General features: G+C 38.7%; 1 protein-coding gene across 2 annotated transcripts; it reads right to left on the bottom strand.

Annotated features, from left to right (window-relative positions):
- Window positions 1-494: 494 nt before the first annotated feature.
- Window positions 495-12,259, bottom strand: LOC143852678 (mediator of RNA polymerase II transcription subunit 33A-like). 2 transcript variants are annotated; one of them, XM_077362211.1, is made up of 13 exons: window positions 11,913-12,051; window positions 11,050-11,267; window positions 10,844-10,954; window positions 9,180-9,527; window positions 6,342-6,637; window positions 6,091-6,182; window positions 5,627-5,975; window positions 5,242-5,452; window positions 3,756-3,870; window positions 3,400-3,561; window positions 2,600-3,290; window positions 2,140-2,346; window positions 495-1,712 (listed from the first exon to the last, which is right to left on the bottom strand). In XM_077362211.1, exons 3-13 carry the CDS (start codon window positions 10,906-10,908, stop codon window positions 598-600), a joined length of 3,651 nt encoding a protein of 1,216 aa, XP_077218326.1. In that variant the 5' UTR covers window positions 10,909-10,954; window positions 11,050-11,267; window positions 11,913-12,051; the 3' UTR covers window positions 495-597. The 2 variants fall into 2 exon arrangements, with proteins under 2 accessions (XP_077218326.1, XP_077218325.1); XM_077362210.1 differs by lacking the exon at window positions 11,050-11,267 and having other exon boundaries at window positions 11,913-12,259.
- Between the last annotated feature and the right edge of the window lie 5,633 nt (window positions 12,260-17,892).

Here is a 17,892-nt window from a genome sequence, read left to right as displayed (position 1 = left end):
AATGGCACCTTACCAATATCTCGTCGCAGAGTCAAGAAATTTACCCATTACCTTCATATATTCTGTTGAAAATATTGCAGATTAGAGATCTTTCACGAAATTTGCGCATCTCCTTCACATATTCCATAGAAAAGGAGGATGGAGTTCTGGTTGGGGGTGGTGGTCATTGTTGGAGATGACCTCTATTGTAATGGAATGTAGCTTGTGTGTTTTTCCTTATTTTTCTTTGCTCTGTGGGATCACCTCATTCCCCTGCTGTACCTTTGGGGGGGCATCTTGTCCCATCCCGATCATAATAAATTGTCAATTTTCAAAACAAAAAAAAAAAAAAAAAAACCTTCATTCCCATGCTGTTTTCTTGCGTTTTTCAGTAAAATCCTTACTTTGAGAAAAAAAATGTAATCATTTTCTTATTGCATCTTAGTTATCTTCTCAAAAAAAAAAAAAGTAAAAGAAAAAAACCCACTTGTCTAGTTTCCTCTTTCCTTTCCAAATGGCTAGAAAGACTAATAATATAAAATACTGGCTAAACGTACTACGGATAGTGTACAAGGCTGATGTAGGGCATCACCATTACAAAAAGGTTACATGAGCATATCATTCACTACCAGTAATTATCAGTTCAGCAGCTGCACCCATTGCGCTAATCCCTCCTGCTCCCAGTAAACCCAGAGCAAGCTCTTCCTCATTCAACTGCCTCAGTCCCCTGCTCAGTCTCTTCAGCACATCTACATCCACTTCCATCACCCATGTTGGCACGCACCTCACCATTAGGCCCACGAAGCCTGACACATATGCATGCCAAGTAGCCCAATCACAACTGACACTGATTTTTCCATCAAGTGCACTGGCCAGGAACTCCATGTGCCCACTGATGACCCTTGGCCTCCGTTTCCAGACCGACGTCGAGCCTATACCCCATGCAAATGCCCCACAAAACACCATAAAGTATGCCAATGCGTAGCCCCTTAACATGGCTGCCATCCCCTTACACCCTTCTCCTTGTTCCACCTCATGCACCGTTAGAAACCAAGAAGGGAGCGTTTCTTCAAATAGAAACTGAACCAGACCAGAACCACCTGATAACCACAACAATGATGCCCCGACTGCAGCGGAAAGTTTCGCCCGAGTCATAGCTGTACCAAGAGAAACTTGTCCATATTTCTTACCATACTTGGTCTTTTGCAACTTGTTTATTTTCTCTTTATTTAGTCCATTATCGGCTATTTCTTTTACTGAGATCATCAAAAGAAAAACAATCTTTTCCGTCACGAACATAATGTCTCTGATTGATCTGTATGTCCGTAAATAGAGAATCCCTGGTGCAACAGGCGAGAACCCACCGCCATAAGGGGAACTAAAGCCATGGCCGAGAAGGCCTCCGATGCCACCATTACTGGAAATAGGGGAGGGAGAGAGGCCAAGGGTGGCAGTGAAACAACTCTTGAGGAGCTGAACTAGAGCATCACTGTTCTGCTGGAAAACAGTCCGAGATGCAGAGTAGATAAGGAAGTCATTCCATCGCTTCACTTTTTGAACCCATAGAGATGCGACAATTGGCATGCTTGGCCATGGGCAACCTATTGCAAGGCTCTCCAAGGCTGGACCGGCCAGGTTTAAGAAGCGTTCGGAGGCTCTGTCGAGTTTATATGTTATTGTGAGGCTCACAAAGGCTGCTAAGGGTAACGGGAGTGTCGCTGGAGCGCTTCCTCCTGCCACCAAAATCACCAAAATCAGTCTGTCATAAGAAGGGAGAACAAATTGCTCATAATCAATCCTAAATGTGAATTGCCACCAAACCCTTTAAATGTTTTCTTAATAACATGAACCTATGCAGAAGGAGTATAATGGATTTTGGAGCCACCATTTCCCCAAATTAGACTACCAACATTCGGCACCAATTCAAAGGATTTGGAGCAAATTGGAGATTTCTTTTGTATGATGATACGATTTTTTTTTTGAAATTGTATTTAGGGATTTAAAGGCAAAGATATGTACTACCGTCTGAAAATAGGAGTTTCCATATAATGCAAGGGTGCAAATCTGTTAGAAATGTACATAGGTACATTTTCCATATAAATGTCATTTGATTTTCCATTATTTTAAAAGCCTAAATCCTGGTAGAAGAAAGAAAAATACCTGCAACAAGGCTCGGAACATCAACACCAGTGGCAGCTATAATTTTCTTGATATGTTCTTCAACGGTGGACAGATTTGCAGCAGGACTTGGCCAATCGGTTCCATTCATGAAAGCAGGCTTCCAAACACCACGTGTTACTTCGGAGGTGAAGTAGCTTACAATAGTCGCCAAAGACGCGGGGAGGAAATCAGCGAGATCTTTGAGACCTGACATACCAAGTCAAAAGTATTTAAGCAATTTCAACCGAAATTATGAAAATATTTAACATTTCGGAGGAAAGTTTATAAATAAGGGCGAAAAACAATTTCGGTTGAAATTTCGGCGAAATCCTGTATTATTCCGATTCAATGCACTTTCGGTTTCAGTCCAAACCAAAACCAAAATATTTCGACTGAAATTTCAGATTTCAGGCAAAATTTAAAACTATGGCTATAACTTAATAAGAAAATTACAACCAACCTGTAGCCAATTCACGAGGAGACAGCCTTCCATGGGAACACGCAGCAAGAGCAGCATCAACCACAGATGGAACGGCTTCCAGGATTTCCCAAGCAGGTAATTTGGGTCTTAGAGGGAGATCTTCGCTACCAGGGCCAGAAGAACTGCTCAGACTACTACTTCCAGAACCAACTGGGGCGACAGACTGGTTTCCTCCTTTATTCATCTTTCTGAACATCATGTTTAGTAGCCCATCTACGATCTGATGAACCGGAGTGCCATGAACAAGACCGGAAAGAGGTGACGCTATACAAGCTTGATGCTGTCGGTACCAAACTTTCAATTTTGGAAATGAGTCGACAAAAAGGGGATGCATGGATGGGGGAATTGCATTCTTTGAGAATGTCTTGGTGTTATTTCTATATTTGGAAATGTTGGAGGAGGATACTAATTGAGAGTTACGCAGCAATAGAAGGTATTCGGGAGTTAGTTGGGATCCAACAGGAGCGCCATCTCCGAGTACTTGACAACCTCGTGAATGTTCAAGAGGTGAATGATTGAATCTCCACAACCTCAAAAGGAGAATAAATGCAGTGGAGAACACTGCATAAACGGAAATTTCTTCCCCCGTTGGAAGAGCCCAGGAAATATTAGGTATACAGGACCCAAAAACCTCGCAGATTGCCATTAGTGTACCTGCAAGTTCTGGAACCTGGTAATGGAAACATGAATACCACTTAGAATAAGAAGAAATGTGTAATGCTCCATTGATTTTTTTGTTTTTGAATGGCGATAATTTTATTGATAAAAACAGAACCTACCAAGCCTTGTAATGAAAAAACTTGAACACAGTCGACCTGTGATATTCCTGTAAGAAGAATATACAGTACGGGAGCATAGCTTATCAAATGGTTTTCATTCCCAGAATAATCTGGAGGAACAGGAGGTGAGAGCAATTTCACAATGAAACGAACGGTATGTTCCTGCAAGTAATACGAAGTTTTACTCACAACAAGACCACCAGCAAGAATCATATAGGGTACTTGGAACAGTGCACTAAAAAGACTAAGATGACGTGGAAATATTGAAGTAGAGCTTTGTTAAGAAGCCACACAAGGCTTGGAATTTCCAAGTCTCGTCAGCCTACTAAACTTGTGTGCCAACAACACTTAATTACCTGGATATTCCAACCTCGAATTAGAGAAGCACCACAAAGAATGGTGGCAGCAGATGCTTTCTCATCATCAGACCCATTGACTGCAACGTCAAACATTTTCTCTAGCTCTGCTAAACTTCCATCAAACCCATGAGCTTAATTCAGTGGTGTTGCCCTGGGTATATTTACAAAAAGAGCATCTGATATACCACGCTTCAGGAAAGAAAGATGGCATCAAAATCCACAATAAAGAGAAAATTCATTTAGAAGTAAATGGCACAAGTATCACCCTCATATGGTTTCTCGAGATTGCAGCATTTCAAATAAACACATTTGCCATGATCCTTGGCCCTGAAGATTACAACGTTCATAGAACAAAATTTGATACAAGCAAAAATACAATATTGATTTTGCAAGCAAAAATACAATATGATGCTTGTCGACCATTGCCCCCTTTGGTTGAAAGATGGTGAATCTGTAGGCCATCTCTTCATTCATTGCTCCCTTACGCGTCAGATTTGGTGTTTGATATTTCTGAGATTTGGTATTAGTTGGATTTTTCCATTTTCTATTCTGGAGTTGATGCTTCATTGGGCCTTTGTGCCATGGAAGAAGAAAGGCAAATTATTGTGGAATTTGTGTCTTCTTGCAACATGGTGGGTGATATGGAAAGAGAGAAACTCGTGTGTCTTTGAAGGGGTTGCAAAATCTCCGTACTGGCTATATATGAAAATTATCGCCCTCACTATTTCATGGGCGAGAAGTTTACCGGCTTTTCGTTTTGTATCGGCTTTTGACGTATGGGAGGGTTGGAGGGTTGTTTGTTTTAGTTAGGAGTTTCGGCCTTGAACCGTGCAGAGATGGGAGGCTCCTCCAATTGACATGTTCAAATTTAACTTTGATGGGACGAGTTTCGGGAACCCGGGCCGGCCCTGCCGAAGCTGGTGGATTGTGTCGAGATGCTTGTGGGGAAGTTGTATGGGCTTCTTCCAGCCCTTCTGGAGTTTGTGATGCCTCGGAGGTAGAGGTGATGGCGGTTTATCATGGCATAAAAAGGCTTGATAGAGATAGCATGGATAACACTACTGTGGAGGGAGACTCTTGGAATGCGATAATATGGTTGAAGGGGTTGGTGTCTCCTCCTTGGAGATTTTCTTCAATTTTTGATGAAATTGATGATTTTATTGAGGACTCATCTTTTGTTTTAATCATGGTCGGAGGTCCGCTAATGGGGAGTGGATTCTTTGGCTAGGAGTGGGGTTAGGAGGTTAGACTTGGAGTGGTTTGACTTCCTTCCTCCTTGAGAATTTTATTGTCTATTTTTTCTTTTTGGTTTTTGTTGTATTTCGCTTTGTATTTTTGGTTGGGGTCCATCTCGGCCCTCTTCCTTTTTAATGAAATCATTCTGCCATTTCAAAAAAAAAAAAATGTCGAGATTCTAAAAAACGCATCCATCGTTATAGCCCATGGGCTCAATGAATTTTTGAGAGGCAGAATGCCATCATACCTTGAAGCAGGAGTTGTCACCAAAGCATTTATCAACAATGGGGTTAACGGGGCCCCTTTCATTAATGTTGACCAACTAGGCACTTGGCCAGGAACAATGTGGGGGATCTGGTTGATGTGTCCATTCACATAACCTGGCCAAAAGTATGCTGATGTGTCCAATAGATTTCGCGCAATGCAAGCCTCAACAATAAGATGCCGCAAATTTCCAGCTGCAAGGAGGTATTTAAGATTAAGAATCTTTGCCTATATGACTCAAAGAAGGGCATCACTGTACCAGGATCTAATATTTTATTATACAGCCTCATTAACATAATATAAATGACAAAAACAAAGAAAAAATAAGTTATGAAAAATAGATTTTGGAATTGCAGAATATTGCTTACAACATTTTAGCGGCACGTCGCATTCAAAGTACCCACTTCCAATATTGAGGCCTGAAACAAACATGGTGGCTTTTGCAGCTGCCTGATTGGCGGCAGAAATAACAGATTGTGGAGGAGTGAGCAAGCCCTCGTAATCACCCAGTATTTGTAAGCATGACACTAAATCCTTACGGCGCTTCCCCGCCACTAGTTTCTCTTTCGGTTGATTACTGGATTTGCGTTCCGCTTCATTAATCAGTGCAACTTCCTCTTCCTCAATAATATCAGCAATTGAAAGTGTTGTAATAGACAGTAAAATGCATAACCGTGTGTCAAGCCGAGGTGCCGGACCCTCAATGGGATCCCTTTCCTATGTATGAAGAAAATAACAAAGGAAATATCATTGTCTGTATTTAAAAAACATATTTACTCAACTCCTGTCAATGTCAACAGAAAAAGTGGAATCTAGTTTGAAAGATTCTTGCCCTCTGAACAAGCCGAAGAGATGCCATCCAAACACAAAAAAAAGTATCATGCCAGGAGGTCCTATTAACTGCTTGAAGAGCCTTTATCAAACCTGTAGAAAATGGAAAAAACCATCAATTCTCCATGAGACACTGGCACAAAACTAAACTCATATTCATGTCAAGCATTTTTCTTATTTCAGATGCTACAAGGTACAAGATTGAGATATGAGAAGACGAGATTATACTATGTGACTCTAGAATGTAATTACCAGTAAGAATCTCAATGGCACACGAGGCCGCAACTTGTGATCCATCCATACAATCTTCGAGAAACATATCTAAAGGAATCCAAAGTACAGAACAACTAGCTCCATAATTGTGATCACCAACATCTGAATGCAATTCTTGGTGTTGACTGGGTTTGCATTTTAGATCGCTGCTTTTAGGTGTATATGACGATACCAAGTGCAGTAGAGTCTCTGGAGATATAGTTGAATTCCTCAATGCAGATGAGTTTCTTCCAATCAGCTGTAACCGCTGAATGAAACCTCCCCAGTGCAAGGGCCTAAAATGTAGCACAAATATTAACAATAAAAAATATCTTCAAATTGTAGCTCACTGTGGATAACAAGTTCCATGTCAAGATGAGGCACAGTCTGACTACAACCATATGCAAAAGAAGAAAGATTCAAAGAAAAGAAAAATACAACAAAAGTGATACATGCCAGAGCCAAGGCCCACCAAGGATTCATATGCGTGGAGGCCATGGCCCACCAAAGGGCCCACGTGACCCTTGAGTGGCATTAGAGTAAACTTCTTTTCCATTTGAGTTTAGTTGGTCTTTTCTCTTGTTTAAAGGTTATTTTAGTTGGAAAAAAAAGGCTATTGGTTTATGTTTTGAGTAGGGGGCATAAATGAGGGCTAATTGTGGTGTTTCACCTCACTTGTGGTTCTATGAGAGAGAGAGAGAGAGAGAGAGAGAGAGAGAGAGAGAGAGAGAGAGAGAGAGCATGATATCCCGCATTTACTTTTAAAAAGTAAACCATATAGGTCAAGTTGAATAGTTACAAAGCTAGTAATTTCTTTTCTCATTGGCAATAACATAAGCTGGACAAAAGACACCTATTGCCTTTCAAGTTGGTAAAGCCACCGCGTGGTGGGCAGTAGGGCGCTTTATTGGCACTTTTTTAGGCGCACTTTGCACTTCTTGGGTAGTCGGGCCGAATGGTCGGTCCAGTGGGCCCAGTGCGCTCCAACAGTCAACGGGTGTGATCCGTTGGTTGTGTCCCATCCTCCTAACGGTCAAGAGCCCAAGGGTTGCGATCCGCACCGTAGATGATTGATCTAGTGGTTGCGGGGTTGGAGGGAGGTTTTACTCAAACCAACAGTCACTCCAGGATCGATCAGGACCGTTGAATTGCGAACAGGTTCGATCTAACGGTCAAAATTCAAACCAATCTGAAAAGTTGCCCTGTAAAGGTGCTTTTCACACTGAAAAGACACCCGAGGCTCTATAAAAAAGAGCAGATCTCTGTCATTTCAACACAGAAATGAATTGGCAACTTTGTAGTGCGACAGATCCAATTCACACTTCTATTTTCTTTCAAACTTCCCCAAGTCTTTTACATATTGTCTTATTCTTTTTACTGTTCTAGATACTGTTATTTTGCAGAAATAGTATTTGGAAATTTCTCTAAGGCTTGAAATTTCTGAAGGGCATTTCGGGTTTGATTTCGCTTGTGCGAGGCGTCATCAAGCATTAGTAGGATTTTCCTACTAGGCTTCATTGTATCTTGAAGGCAGTTCGCGGATCCCTTTTGCACACTTCTGGTGGGGGCGGATTTTGTCTTAAGGAAAGTGATATCACGCCTTGAAGCAACACTGTTTTGTTCTCTCACCATCGACAAGAACCATCAATTCTCCAACAAAATCAGCCACCAACAGTCCCATGATCCCTTCGTTAACCTCCACGCACCTTGAGTCCTTGATGCCCAAAAGGGCCAGAAAACACTAGCCACACCTCACATGTACAATCTAACAACCCTGGATGGAAACACGAAACTCGTATGAGCCATGGCTCCACACTGTCACTAGAATTGTGAACCAAGTGCCAGTGAAATAGGCAAATCAAATAGACTTACAACCTACACATGGTTGGTTCATCTATTAAATTCATCACAAGAGAAGTATATCCAAGAGCATGGGGAATCGGATAAATTTACAGTATAAAAGAAGGGATTTGGTGGCGTCCATCGCAGAAGGCATTTCGCAGATGGCCTGTTGCATGTGGGAGCACCCACACAGGCTCACTTTTAGCAGATTTTGTCTTCATTCACGAGGTGGCTGCTCTCACATGCAACAGGCCATCCGCGAAATGCGTTCTGTGATGGACGCTAGCAAATCCCATAAAAGAATAGGATCCAATTAATTCAAGCTGGATACAGAAAGATAAATAGTAATGTTGCAATCAAGAGTCATTAAGTTAAAACCAAGGTTTTAAATTTCGGTTTCGGGAGTGATTTCGGTCCTCACCGAAACCGAAATCGAAATTTTCGGCTGAAATTTCGGGAAAGTATTATTTAACAATAAAAAAACTTCTTTTTGTGTGAAATCCTTTAAATTTCGGCCGAAATTTTATACCATTTCGGGTAAAGCCGATTTCGGTTTCGTTCTCGACCGAAACCTGAAAATTCGGATTTCGTTCGAAATTTAAAACCTTAGTTAAAACACAGAAAAATATAAATAAAATTGCTATACATGGAAAAATGTACTTTAGATATTTGCGATGGGAAGAAAGCTTTGTAAGGTCGTTCTTCACTGTCACTTATAAACAATTTCAAGATTGTGAAGGCATCCTCCTACCAAATCATTTCAATTGAATTATGTGATGGAGTGACTGTTTGGGAATCTAATCAGATTGTGTCGATTGGTGTTATTGTATGTTCGTTCACACACTAAATACCATATGAATAAATCCCGTTAAGATCTCAATACATGGTATGAAACTAAGAATGAAAAGACGGAGCAATTAATATCTACCTAACCAAATAACATTGGGTTCTAAAAGTCATGCACAAAGAACATGTTAGCAGATAAGCCTCTCTTACATGTTTTGGCACGCCAAGTAAAGAAGCCTTGAAGTTGTTTTATGTTGTAGAAATTGTCCAATAAGTTCAATAGCTGTCACTGTATTCAATTTCTGTACTTTTTCATGATATTCCATTCTTTTCTCATTGAACTTATCTTCAACATCTATTTCCATATCTTGAGACCTGGTTGCCCATCGGGACTTCTTTTCCGGGGTCAATTCCTGCAACCCTTCATCATCTAATGTTGCATCAAGTAGCTGCCATACAATGGAAAAAACAAACTCAACTACTAGAACCCCAGGTTCACAAGCCTGAATTCCAAATGTTTGGGAGAGATGAAGAACATCATCAATAGACATCATAATCCTGCATAAAACAAACTGTCAGGAATTGTTACAGCTAAGAAGGACACAATATACATGAGATATAATTAGAAAAAGAAGGGACAAGATAAATACTTTAAGTGAAAAGCTAATAATCTACAAATAGAGCAACTCACTATGAAAGGAGAACCTTAACAATGTTTGAAGAGAGATGTAGCACAACGCATTTTGTCACACATTTTAGTTTATGCATCATGCAGGGATGGCAAATGTCGTGTTGACAACCAGGTTAACCACTGGTTTCTTTTTTGATAAATAACCACTTGTTTGTTTTCCGTTCTTATTTTTTGTGAAATGACAAACACTCCTCACAACAACCAAATTTTCATTAGATGACTCAAACCAAATCAAAACGCTGAAATCTCACTGCAAGTGCCAATGGATTATGTTCCCTTGCAGGGTCAAATCCAAACCATGTCCGCTCACAAAAGATACTCTCTCGCATGAAGATGCCTGAGACCTCGCGACAGAAGCAATTGAAGAGGTTGAGCTGGAGCGAAGGAGATACAGAATAGTCAACCAAAGATCTAATCTTAGAAGCTCTTGGGATGAAAATGTCACTGCTGGGATTCTCACCAAGCAGAAAACAAAAAATCCCCAACTTTCCAATTCAAATTCTGTAAAAGCTGAGTAAAATGACAAGAGATCCCTTATTTATACTAGTCCTATTGAAATAAAAGGATATAAATACCCCTACAATGAGGAAAATGACTAAAAAAGCCCTTTGGTTGACCATGCAATAACCAGTTTTGAAATTTACGTCTTTCAGCCCTGTGTCATCAATGCAACATAATTTTTTCCTTGGGTGAGTTGTTGATCAAATATGAGTTCTTAAACATAAATTTATTCAGGTTTTGCAGGTGGACACACAATAATAAGCTTCTCAAAATTAGACTGAAGACTAACATTCTAGAATTCTCCCCAACTAATTATCCCTAATGTTATCTATTGGAAATGCAAACAGACGGTGTAATTAATTGCATTTCTGGCTCATTATTGTAATATCTCACATTAATCCAGCCTTTCAACCCAATACGTAATCTTAAAACTCCACAAGATAATATTATCATAAAGTCCACAACAATTGGTGAATCCATCCAATAATGAAACAAAGAACAATTAATGAAACAATTTATAACATATACATATTACAATCAAACACTGGGTATGAGCATATATTATTGACAGGCATTTTACATATCATAGATCACAATATGAAAAGCAAAATAAAATGACAAGCAATGGACAACTAATGCTTAATTTTTCACAAAACAATAATAAAATAAAATTTAACCTCACTTTTGAAAATTCGGTCCATTAATTTGAGATGCAAATGAAAATGAGTGCCTCTTAAGGAGTTCCATATAGAGTCTATATGCTGCAGGCTGGAAACGTCGACTTGGAATCACCCTGTAGAAAAACAGATCTCAGACAAAATGAACCTTAATGTGTCAATAAAAAAGGTAGCACTAACAAAAAAGAATGACATTTTTTAGGGTGCATACACTGATTACAGGATAGATCGAATTACAAAACTAGAAATCTCTCCTGCATCATGAGATTTCTAAAACCTGGAAATATGGGAGGATCTGCTACTCTCTTGCTTACTCTCTTGCTGACGGAAAGAAGGGCGAGAAGTAAAAAACGAGTCAAAAACAACGGCTGGTCCGCTTCTTCTCTTGTCTCTTAGCTACAATTTTGAAGAAATCCCGGATTCTAAAATCTGCGTATCCAAACGGCCCCTTAACATAGTGACATTGATATATAAGCTACATATTATGGTTACAAGTTGTAAGGTTTTGCGAGTTTTCTCAGCCAGGAGGAAAGGAGTGTTTTGTGACCTAGATTCAAGGACTCTGATTCTTAAAAATTTTACTAAAAAAACTAGCATAGAAGGGCTAAAAATAGCGTAAAAAAATCGAATATCATATAGACGAGCACAGGAAAAGGTAGACATATTGCTTTAATAGAAAACCGAAAGATAAGCCCACATTAATTCACTTTCAATCTCCACAAAAAACAAAAAGTTAAAAGTTAAAAAAAAACACCCACTCTCTAAATTCCAAAAAGATTCGGCTTTCCTTTTCGTCCAAACAGAACAAAAACAGCCATACATTGAAATCAACAACTTCTCATGACCAAAGTATAAATCAAAGAAACAAATAATAACCACCAAACCCACCAAAAAAAAAAAAAAAAACTCAATCAAAAACTCCAAATTCATCCCTCCAAACACAACAAATATAAAATACACATGAAACCCAGATCAAAAACCAAAAAATTAACCAAACCCACACCACCAAAACATCAAAAATAAAAATAAAAATAAAAAAAATAGAACAATAGAGAGAGAAAAAATTGTGCAAACCTCAAAGAAAGCAAAGCAAGGACAAGCATAGGAGGAACGATCTTCACAGCTACCGCCTTTTCGAGGTATTTCCATGCGGTGGGAACGTTATTTTCCCAACAAATATGGGAAACTAAAATGTGAGAAAGCTCTATAGAAGGTAGAGAAAGACCCACTGAATTCAAGGTAGAAGATAACTGAATTGCCCATAAGTGGGGGTCACTGTCCTTATCCTGCGCACCCTTTGTAAGCTCTATAATTCTGTCCCAGAAATCTTTTTCTGATGAAACCTCCATTTTGTTTCAGAACAAGCTTTCATGGAGAGGAGAGAAAAAAAACAGAGCTTTTTTTTTTCCCGTTGGAGAGGAACCCTTCATTTTAAAATGAGAAGGTGATGAAGTGTCAACGAAGTAAGGAGTGTCATTATCAAAATGATGGGACGTGAGTGGTAGTGGTGCGAGTGGGGACCAGAGTCCAGAGACTACGCATGTTTGGCGTGAAAAGTCGAAATGACCATTTTAACCTTATTATTTTGGTGGGACCCGTGTGATTTAAGGTAAATAATGGAGAAAAATGGGTTATATTGGTATTTCACTTTTTCATAGACGAACGAGAGGATAGGACATCCATGATACTGACACCTTTTCTTAGCAGCACCAAGAAAGAGACGACAAAAAAGGGAAGTGAAAAAGTATTTGTTTTTAGGGACAAAAGCTGGGAAAAGGGGGTGGAAATATCATTTTGGCCTTATTGATGACATCTTCTTATCGGGTAAAAAGGAGGGGGACAAAACAAGTTTAGTGCAATGTAGAATTGAAAAACTTAGCTTATATTTTATTTACTTATCATGTGATAAAGACACATATGAAACATACTCACTACCCTTCAATTATGATGGTTCCACACTAACTTAATGATAAATTTAGGATGATTTAACTAATCTTGAATGCCTTGCATAAATCACAAATAGCCCTAATATCTATTTATATAAAAACACTCAGAGGGATAAACATAGATAGTGAAGAGTAATTGTAGAAAGAGATAGTGATAGAATTTTCCTAATCCAAACTACTTTCTTTAATCACTCTAGGTTAACTCCTTTGAACTGCCATCAAGACAATCCAACGGTAAGATCTCAACCCAATCCAAAGGTGAGATCCCGCATATTCTAACACCGAACCGTCAAATGGTCACGATCGAACACTTAGGTTATGGCAACATTTTAATGGGGCCCACCAAAATGAATCATCCAAATCACATCAATTTCATATAATTGGCTGTGTTATATCAAGGCGCAAGATCAACTCCGTACACTCTAATATGTACGGTGGAGATCGACCGAGGATTGCTACCAACTTTTTTTTTTTTATGGGTAATTGCTACCAACTTTGGTAGTTAGTTCTATTGACAATCATATGAACCTCCACAGCCCATCAAAACAGTGATAGAGGGAGGGGTGCCATTATCAAAAGTAGGAAGAAGGGATAGATTTTTTTTTTAAAAAAAACTTTGGTTTGGTGTGCGTTTCACACCAAATCAATGAAATCATTCCTGATGAAGAGTAGGCAGCCTTTCACAACAAATCACATCCATTTTTTTTATTTTTTCTGTTTTTGGTAGTCCACCAAATCGTATATTCCTCAAATCAAGAGTAGGTAGAATTTCATAGAAATTTTATCTTTCTAAGTGGGTTGGAAAGGTTTCCTTTTCAGTGATTTGGTTTGAGCTGTTAACAACATATACCATTGTTCTGGTGTATTGTCCTCATTTTTAAGAGCATATGTCATTGTTCTGGTGTATTATCCTTTTTTTTTTTTTGAGTGCATGTCATTTTCACATTATAGAAACCTCTACAGATCATAGGGTTAGGATCATCCTATGTAGATGATCTATGGTGTACAGCACTTCAAGCGCACTCCCCCATATAAAATCTCGGTTGATCACATAGTTGGGATCATAAATCCGTACGATTTGGGAAGTGATATATTCGCCCCTCTTCTTTTTTTTATTACTAGGGACAGACCCAGACCCCTCTAGTGTATTTATGATTACTCTTTTACTCCAGCATTCGGCAATCTTGAATTTTTTTTTCATGGAATATTTAGATTACCAAGTTAGGAGAGATATAGTATGGTATGGGGGAGAGTGCATTTTGAATAGAGTTTTTGTTTTGCCATATTTTAAAGCCACTTCTCACCCTCCTTGCCCCCCACCCCCACAACGGGATAAACTATATTCTATGGAAAAAAATTTCATGACCGCCAAACGTGGCGTAAAGTTTGGTGGGAAGTAGAGAATCAAGAACAAAAGAAATCTTTTTTGTTGATTAGGATGGAGACAAAATGATATTACCAGCCCTTTTCTAATATTTCCAGGATCACTCTTTCCGCAGAGTTAGTTGGGGAGGCAGTTTCAAGGAGTGAACATAACATGGGGGAGTCGTTGGTGAAGGTAGAGAGAGAGAGAGAGAGAGAGAGAAGAAAATGATGTGTTTAGGTAGGAAGGGAACTTTTCCTTTTCTCTTACTCTTCCAACTAATTCCACCTTTTTTTAATAAATGCACCCTCTTAAGTTTTCATTGGATTGAAGTCCACATGAACTACATAACTTTTGTTCATGCCATTTGTAATTGTACTGTACTCTACAAGTGGTTGATTGGAACTGAGTAAAAATTATGGGAAAAATTTTCCATGGAAAAAAAATCTAGGGTCCAGTATGTTTGAAATTTCCATGTATAGTTCCTGTATAGTATAGTATACTATACAAGTGGTTGCCAAACATGCCCTCAGAAAATGATATTTGCACTCCGTTACTATATAAGCTTACTTTTGTATAGTTGTTGTGTGCATGTTCATATTATGTTCCTTGTGCCATGCACTAGGCAAGTTTACAACACATCGATTGAACAACTATTTTTAAAAGGGAAATTATACATTTGCCCCTTGTTTTATTTGGGACAGCTCCCTCTAGTATAAAATAATAGTCATAAATACACTAGAAGGGGCTGTCCCAAGGGAAAATGCAGTGAATATATCACTTCCTCTTTTTTTTTTAAGTAGCTACATATTGTAAGACTCATAGGGCATTGATAAATCGACTCCCCAAATGGATAAATCGACTCCCAATGTGTCTATCTCTCTCCTCTTTCTCTCTCTAACCTAGAGGAGAGAGAAAGACACATGGGGAGTTGATTTATCACTCCCCTAACTATAATCACATGAATCACACACCTTAGAAGGGGACGGGTCGGGTGGTTATGGGCGCACAACCATGTGTGTGGGTCCCATATGATAACATCAGATGTTTAAATTTACTTAATAATTCTTTTCGAAGACTTTTTGAGTGAAGAGGGAGCTTTTTGAATATGTGATTTGAGAATTATATTTTTGAAAAAATAGAAATAGATTTCTTAAGAAATAAATTACAATTAGACGCAATTTTGATAAAAATTAGTGAATTTTTTTAATGATTCATGAAGTCTAATTTTGAAAATTTTGCAATCCCAAATTGGATTATGATCACACATGTCTTTGATTTTAGAAATTTAATTTTTGAAGGCGAGTGGGCTCGAGCCAGAATCCCCACCAAAATAAATTTAGAAAGCAACATGAAAATGAACAATTCATCAGCCATTTTCAGTTTTGTCTTTTTTTCAGAAGGATTTCTGTCCTAGAAGTGTTTCCCTTAATATAATTTGTCAAATGCATATGATCATTTTTGTTTTTTTGATGACGTAGGATGTCCCCACCCCCTTCGGGAGTAGGAGTAGGACTAGTCCCTACGGATACACGCAACGACCCACTCACCCCGTGTATCAGGTAAGTCGGGGCCAGGATTCGAACACTCGTCAACAGGGAGCAAACCCTTGACTTTATGCCGAAGAGCCAATGCCTCGGTGGGTAAATGCATATGATCATTGATAGCAAGAAAAGGATACAAACCAAGACGTGTTTATGAAATATAATAATGCTATATTGAACTAAGGAAACTACCCTAATGGGCAACAAAATCTTTTGTCTTTTATAAAAAGTTGCATGCCATAATTATAATCTTCTTACAAACCATCATAAAAGCTTTGCTATATATATATATGGGCAGTGATAAATCGACCCCCCAAAATGATAAATCGACTCCCCATTTGTCTATCTCTCTCCTCTTTCTCTCTCTAACCCAGAGGAGACAGAAAGACATATGGGGAGTCGATTTATCATATTTGGGAGTCGATTTATCACTCCCCTATATATATATATATATATATATATATATTTACAATCTTATTACAAATGATCAAATTGATTAAACCTATACTTACAACTTTAGACACTTTAAAATTAGACCATTGCGATGCACGTATACAAAGACATGTAGACAACATGTGGAAATGTGTTGTTTGATAATGACACTCCTGTCTTTATTAAATACTTTATCAAAGCACAAGGACTGGTATTATTTTCTCACACATAAATATATACATGCACTACCACGTACACTGCATATGCCAGCTACTAATATCAATTTTGTTTTTCCTTCGTGGGGATAATGTTATTTATTAGAGGTACTCTAATGATTTTTTTTATTCGGTAACTTGTTGAACTTGTTCCTTGTGACTCGATATTTGGGTCTCTACTGACATTTGTTGTCTTAAACGGATCTTCTTTAATATTTTTTTATTTTTATTTATTGATTCACTTCTATTTTTCAAGGAAACTTGGTAGGAGATTAGGATCTATCAATTTGATGTCAACAAATAAAAAAAGGAAAGGAAAGGAAAGAAAACAAGTATAGAATAAAGAAAAGGGAAAATTACATTTACACCCCCTCTAGTTTCTGACACATACACTTCTACCCCTGTGGTTCTAAACGCGCCAACTACACCCCCCCTGTGGTTTCATTGGGTTTTTTAATTGAACGGACCAGACGGCGAGGTGGAAATGACCAAAATGCCTTCGTCTTCCCCAACTGAAAATTAGGGTTTTCAGACTTGAAAACTAAAAATTACGGTTTGATTCAAACCATTGTTTATTTATCAACATAAACCCTAATATTTTAGGGTTTTTTATTTATTTTTATTAATGTCTTTTTCTTGAAATGTGAGTTTGACGTAGCCATGGGATGGGGTTTCATTGTCTATGGTGGAGGTGACAGCGGTGGCCGGAGATGGCAACGGTAGCTGTGGCCAAAGGTGGCGATGGTGGCGGTGGCCGGAGGTGCGACAGTGGCGGTGGGAAATGGTGTAACCCTAATCCCTCTGCAAATGAGGATATTTCAGTCCTCAAAATATTAACCATGGTTAGTTTCAATCTTTCCGTCAGGTTAACTGACGGACCGTTGACGGAGGGGGTGTACCCGTCACGTTTTGAAACTTTAGGGGGTGTAGTCGTCATGTTTAGAACCACAAGGGTAGAAGTGTTTGTGTCAGAAACTAGAGTGGGTGTAAATGTGATTTTCCCTAAAGAAAAATCGGGGCGCTTAGGTGAGTTAGTGATGAGAACACTTTCATCAGATGATGATCCTAGCCCTTGATCGAACAAACCTTGTTTAGGAATCGACCAAGAAAAGCTAAACCGTTGATCTTTGTACCCATTTATCATGCAATTGGGATGCCGTTCAAAATGATGTTCTACTTTTTTCACTAACCAAAAATTGATGTTACCTAATGAGTATACTTAAGATCTCCATTCAAGGATAGAAGAACCCTATTAGATCCTACACTCCCCATGTCTCAAAAGCCATATTAATTATATAAATCAAAGGAGATGAATTTTTGAAGGGTTATCATCTTCAAAATTGGTGGAGCGTCTCATGTAAAAGGAAGCCAGGAAGAAAGTTGTGAATCCGTAGTGTACTTGAACTGTCTTACTGAGGTAAAACTTTGATTATTTTCTTTATGCTTTTGAATATTCTCAATCATTCATGTAGAAAAGATCTATATATACTTTCGGATTCCATATAATTTTTTTTTTTTTTTTTTTTTTGAGGAATGCTAGACTCACAGAACCCC

The sequence above is a fragment of the Tasmannia lanceolata genome, unplaced genomic scaffold (assembly GCF_043159265.1).
Source record: "Tasmannia lanceolata isolate RefF3 unplaced genomic scaffold, GAP_Taslan_0.1 ptg000019l, whole genome shotgun sequence".
Classification (NCBI taxonomy): domain Eukaryota; kingdom Viridiplantae; phylum Streptophyta; class Magnoliopsida; order Canellales; family Winteraceae; genus Tasmannia; species Tasmannia lanceolata.
Note: the sequence above shows the minus strand (reverse complement) of the source record. Positions and strands in the feature narration are given on the sequence as shown.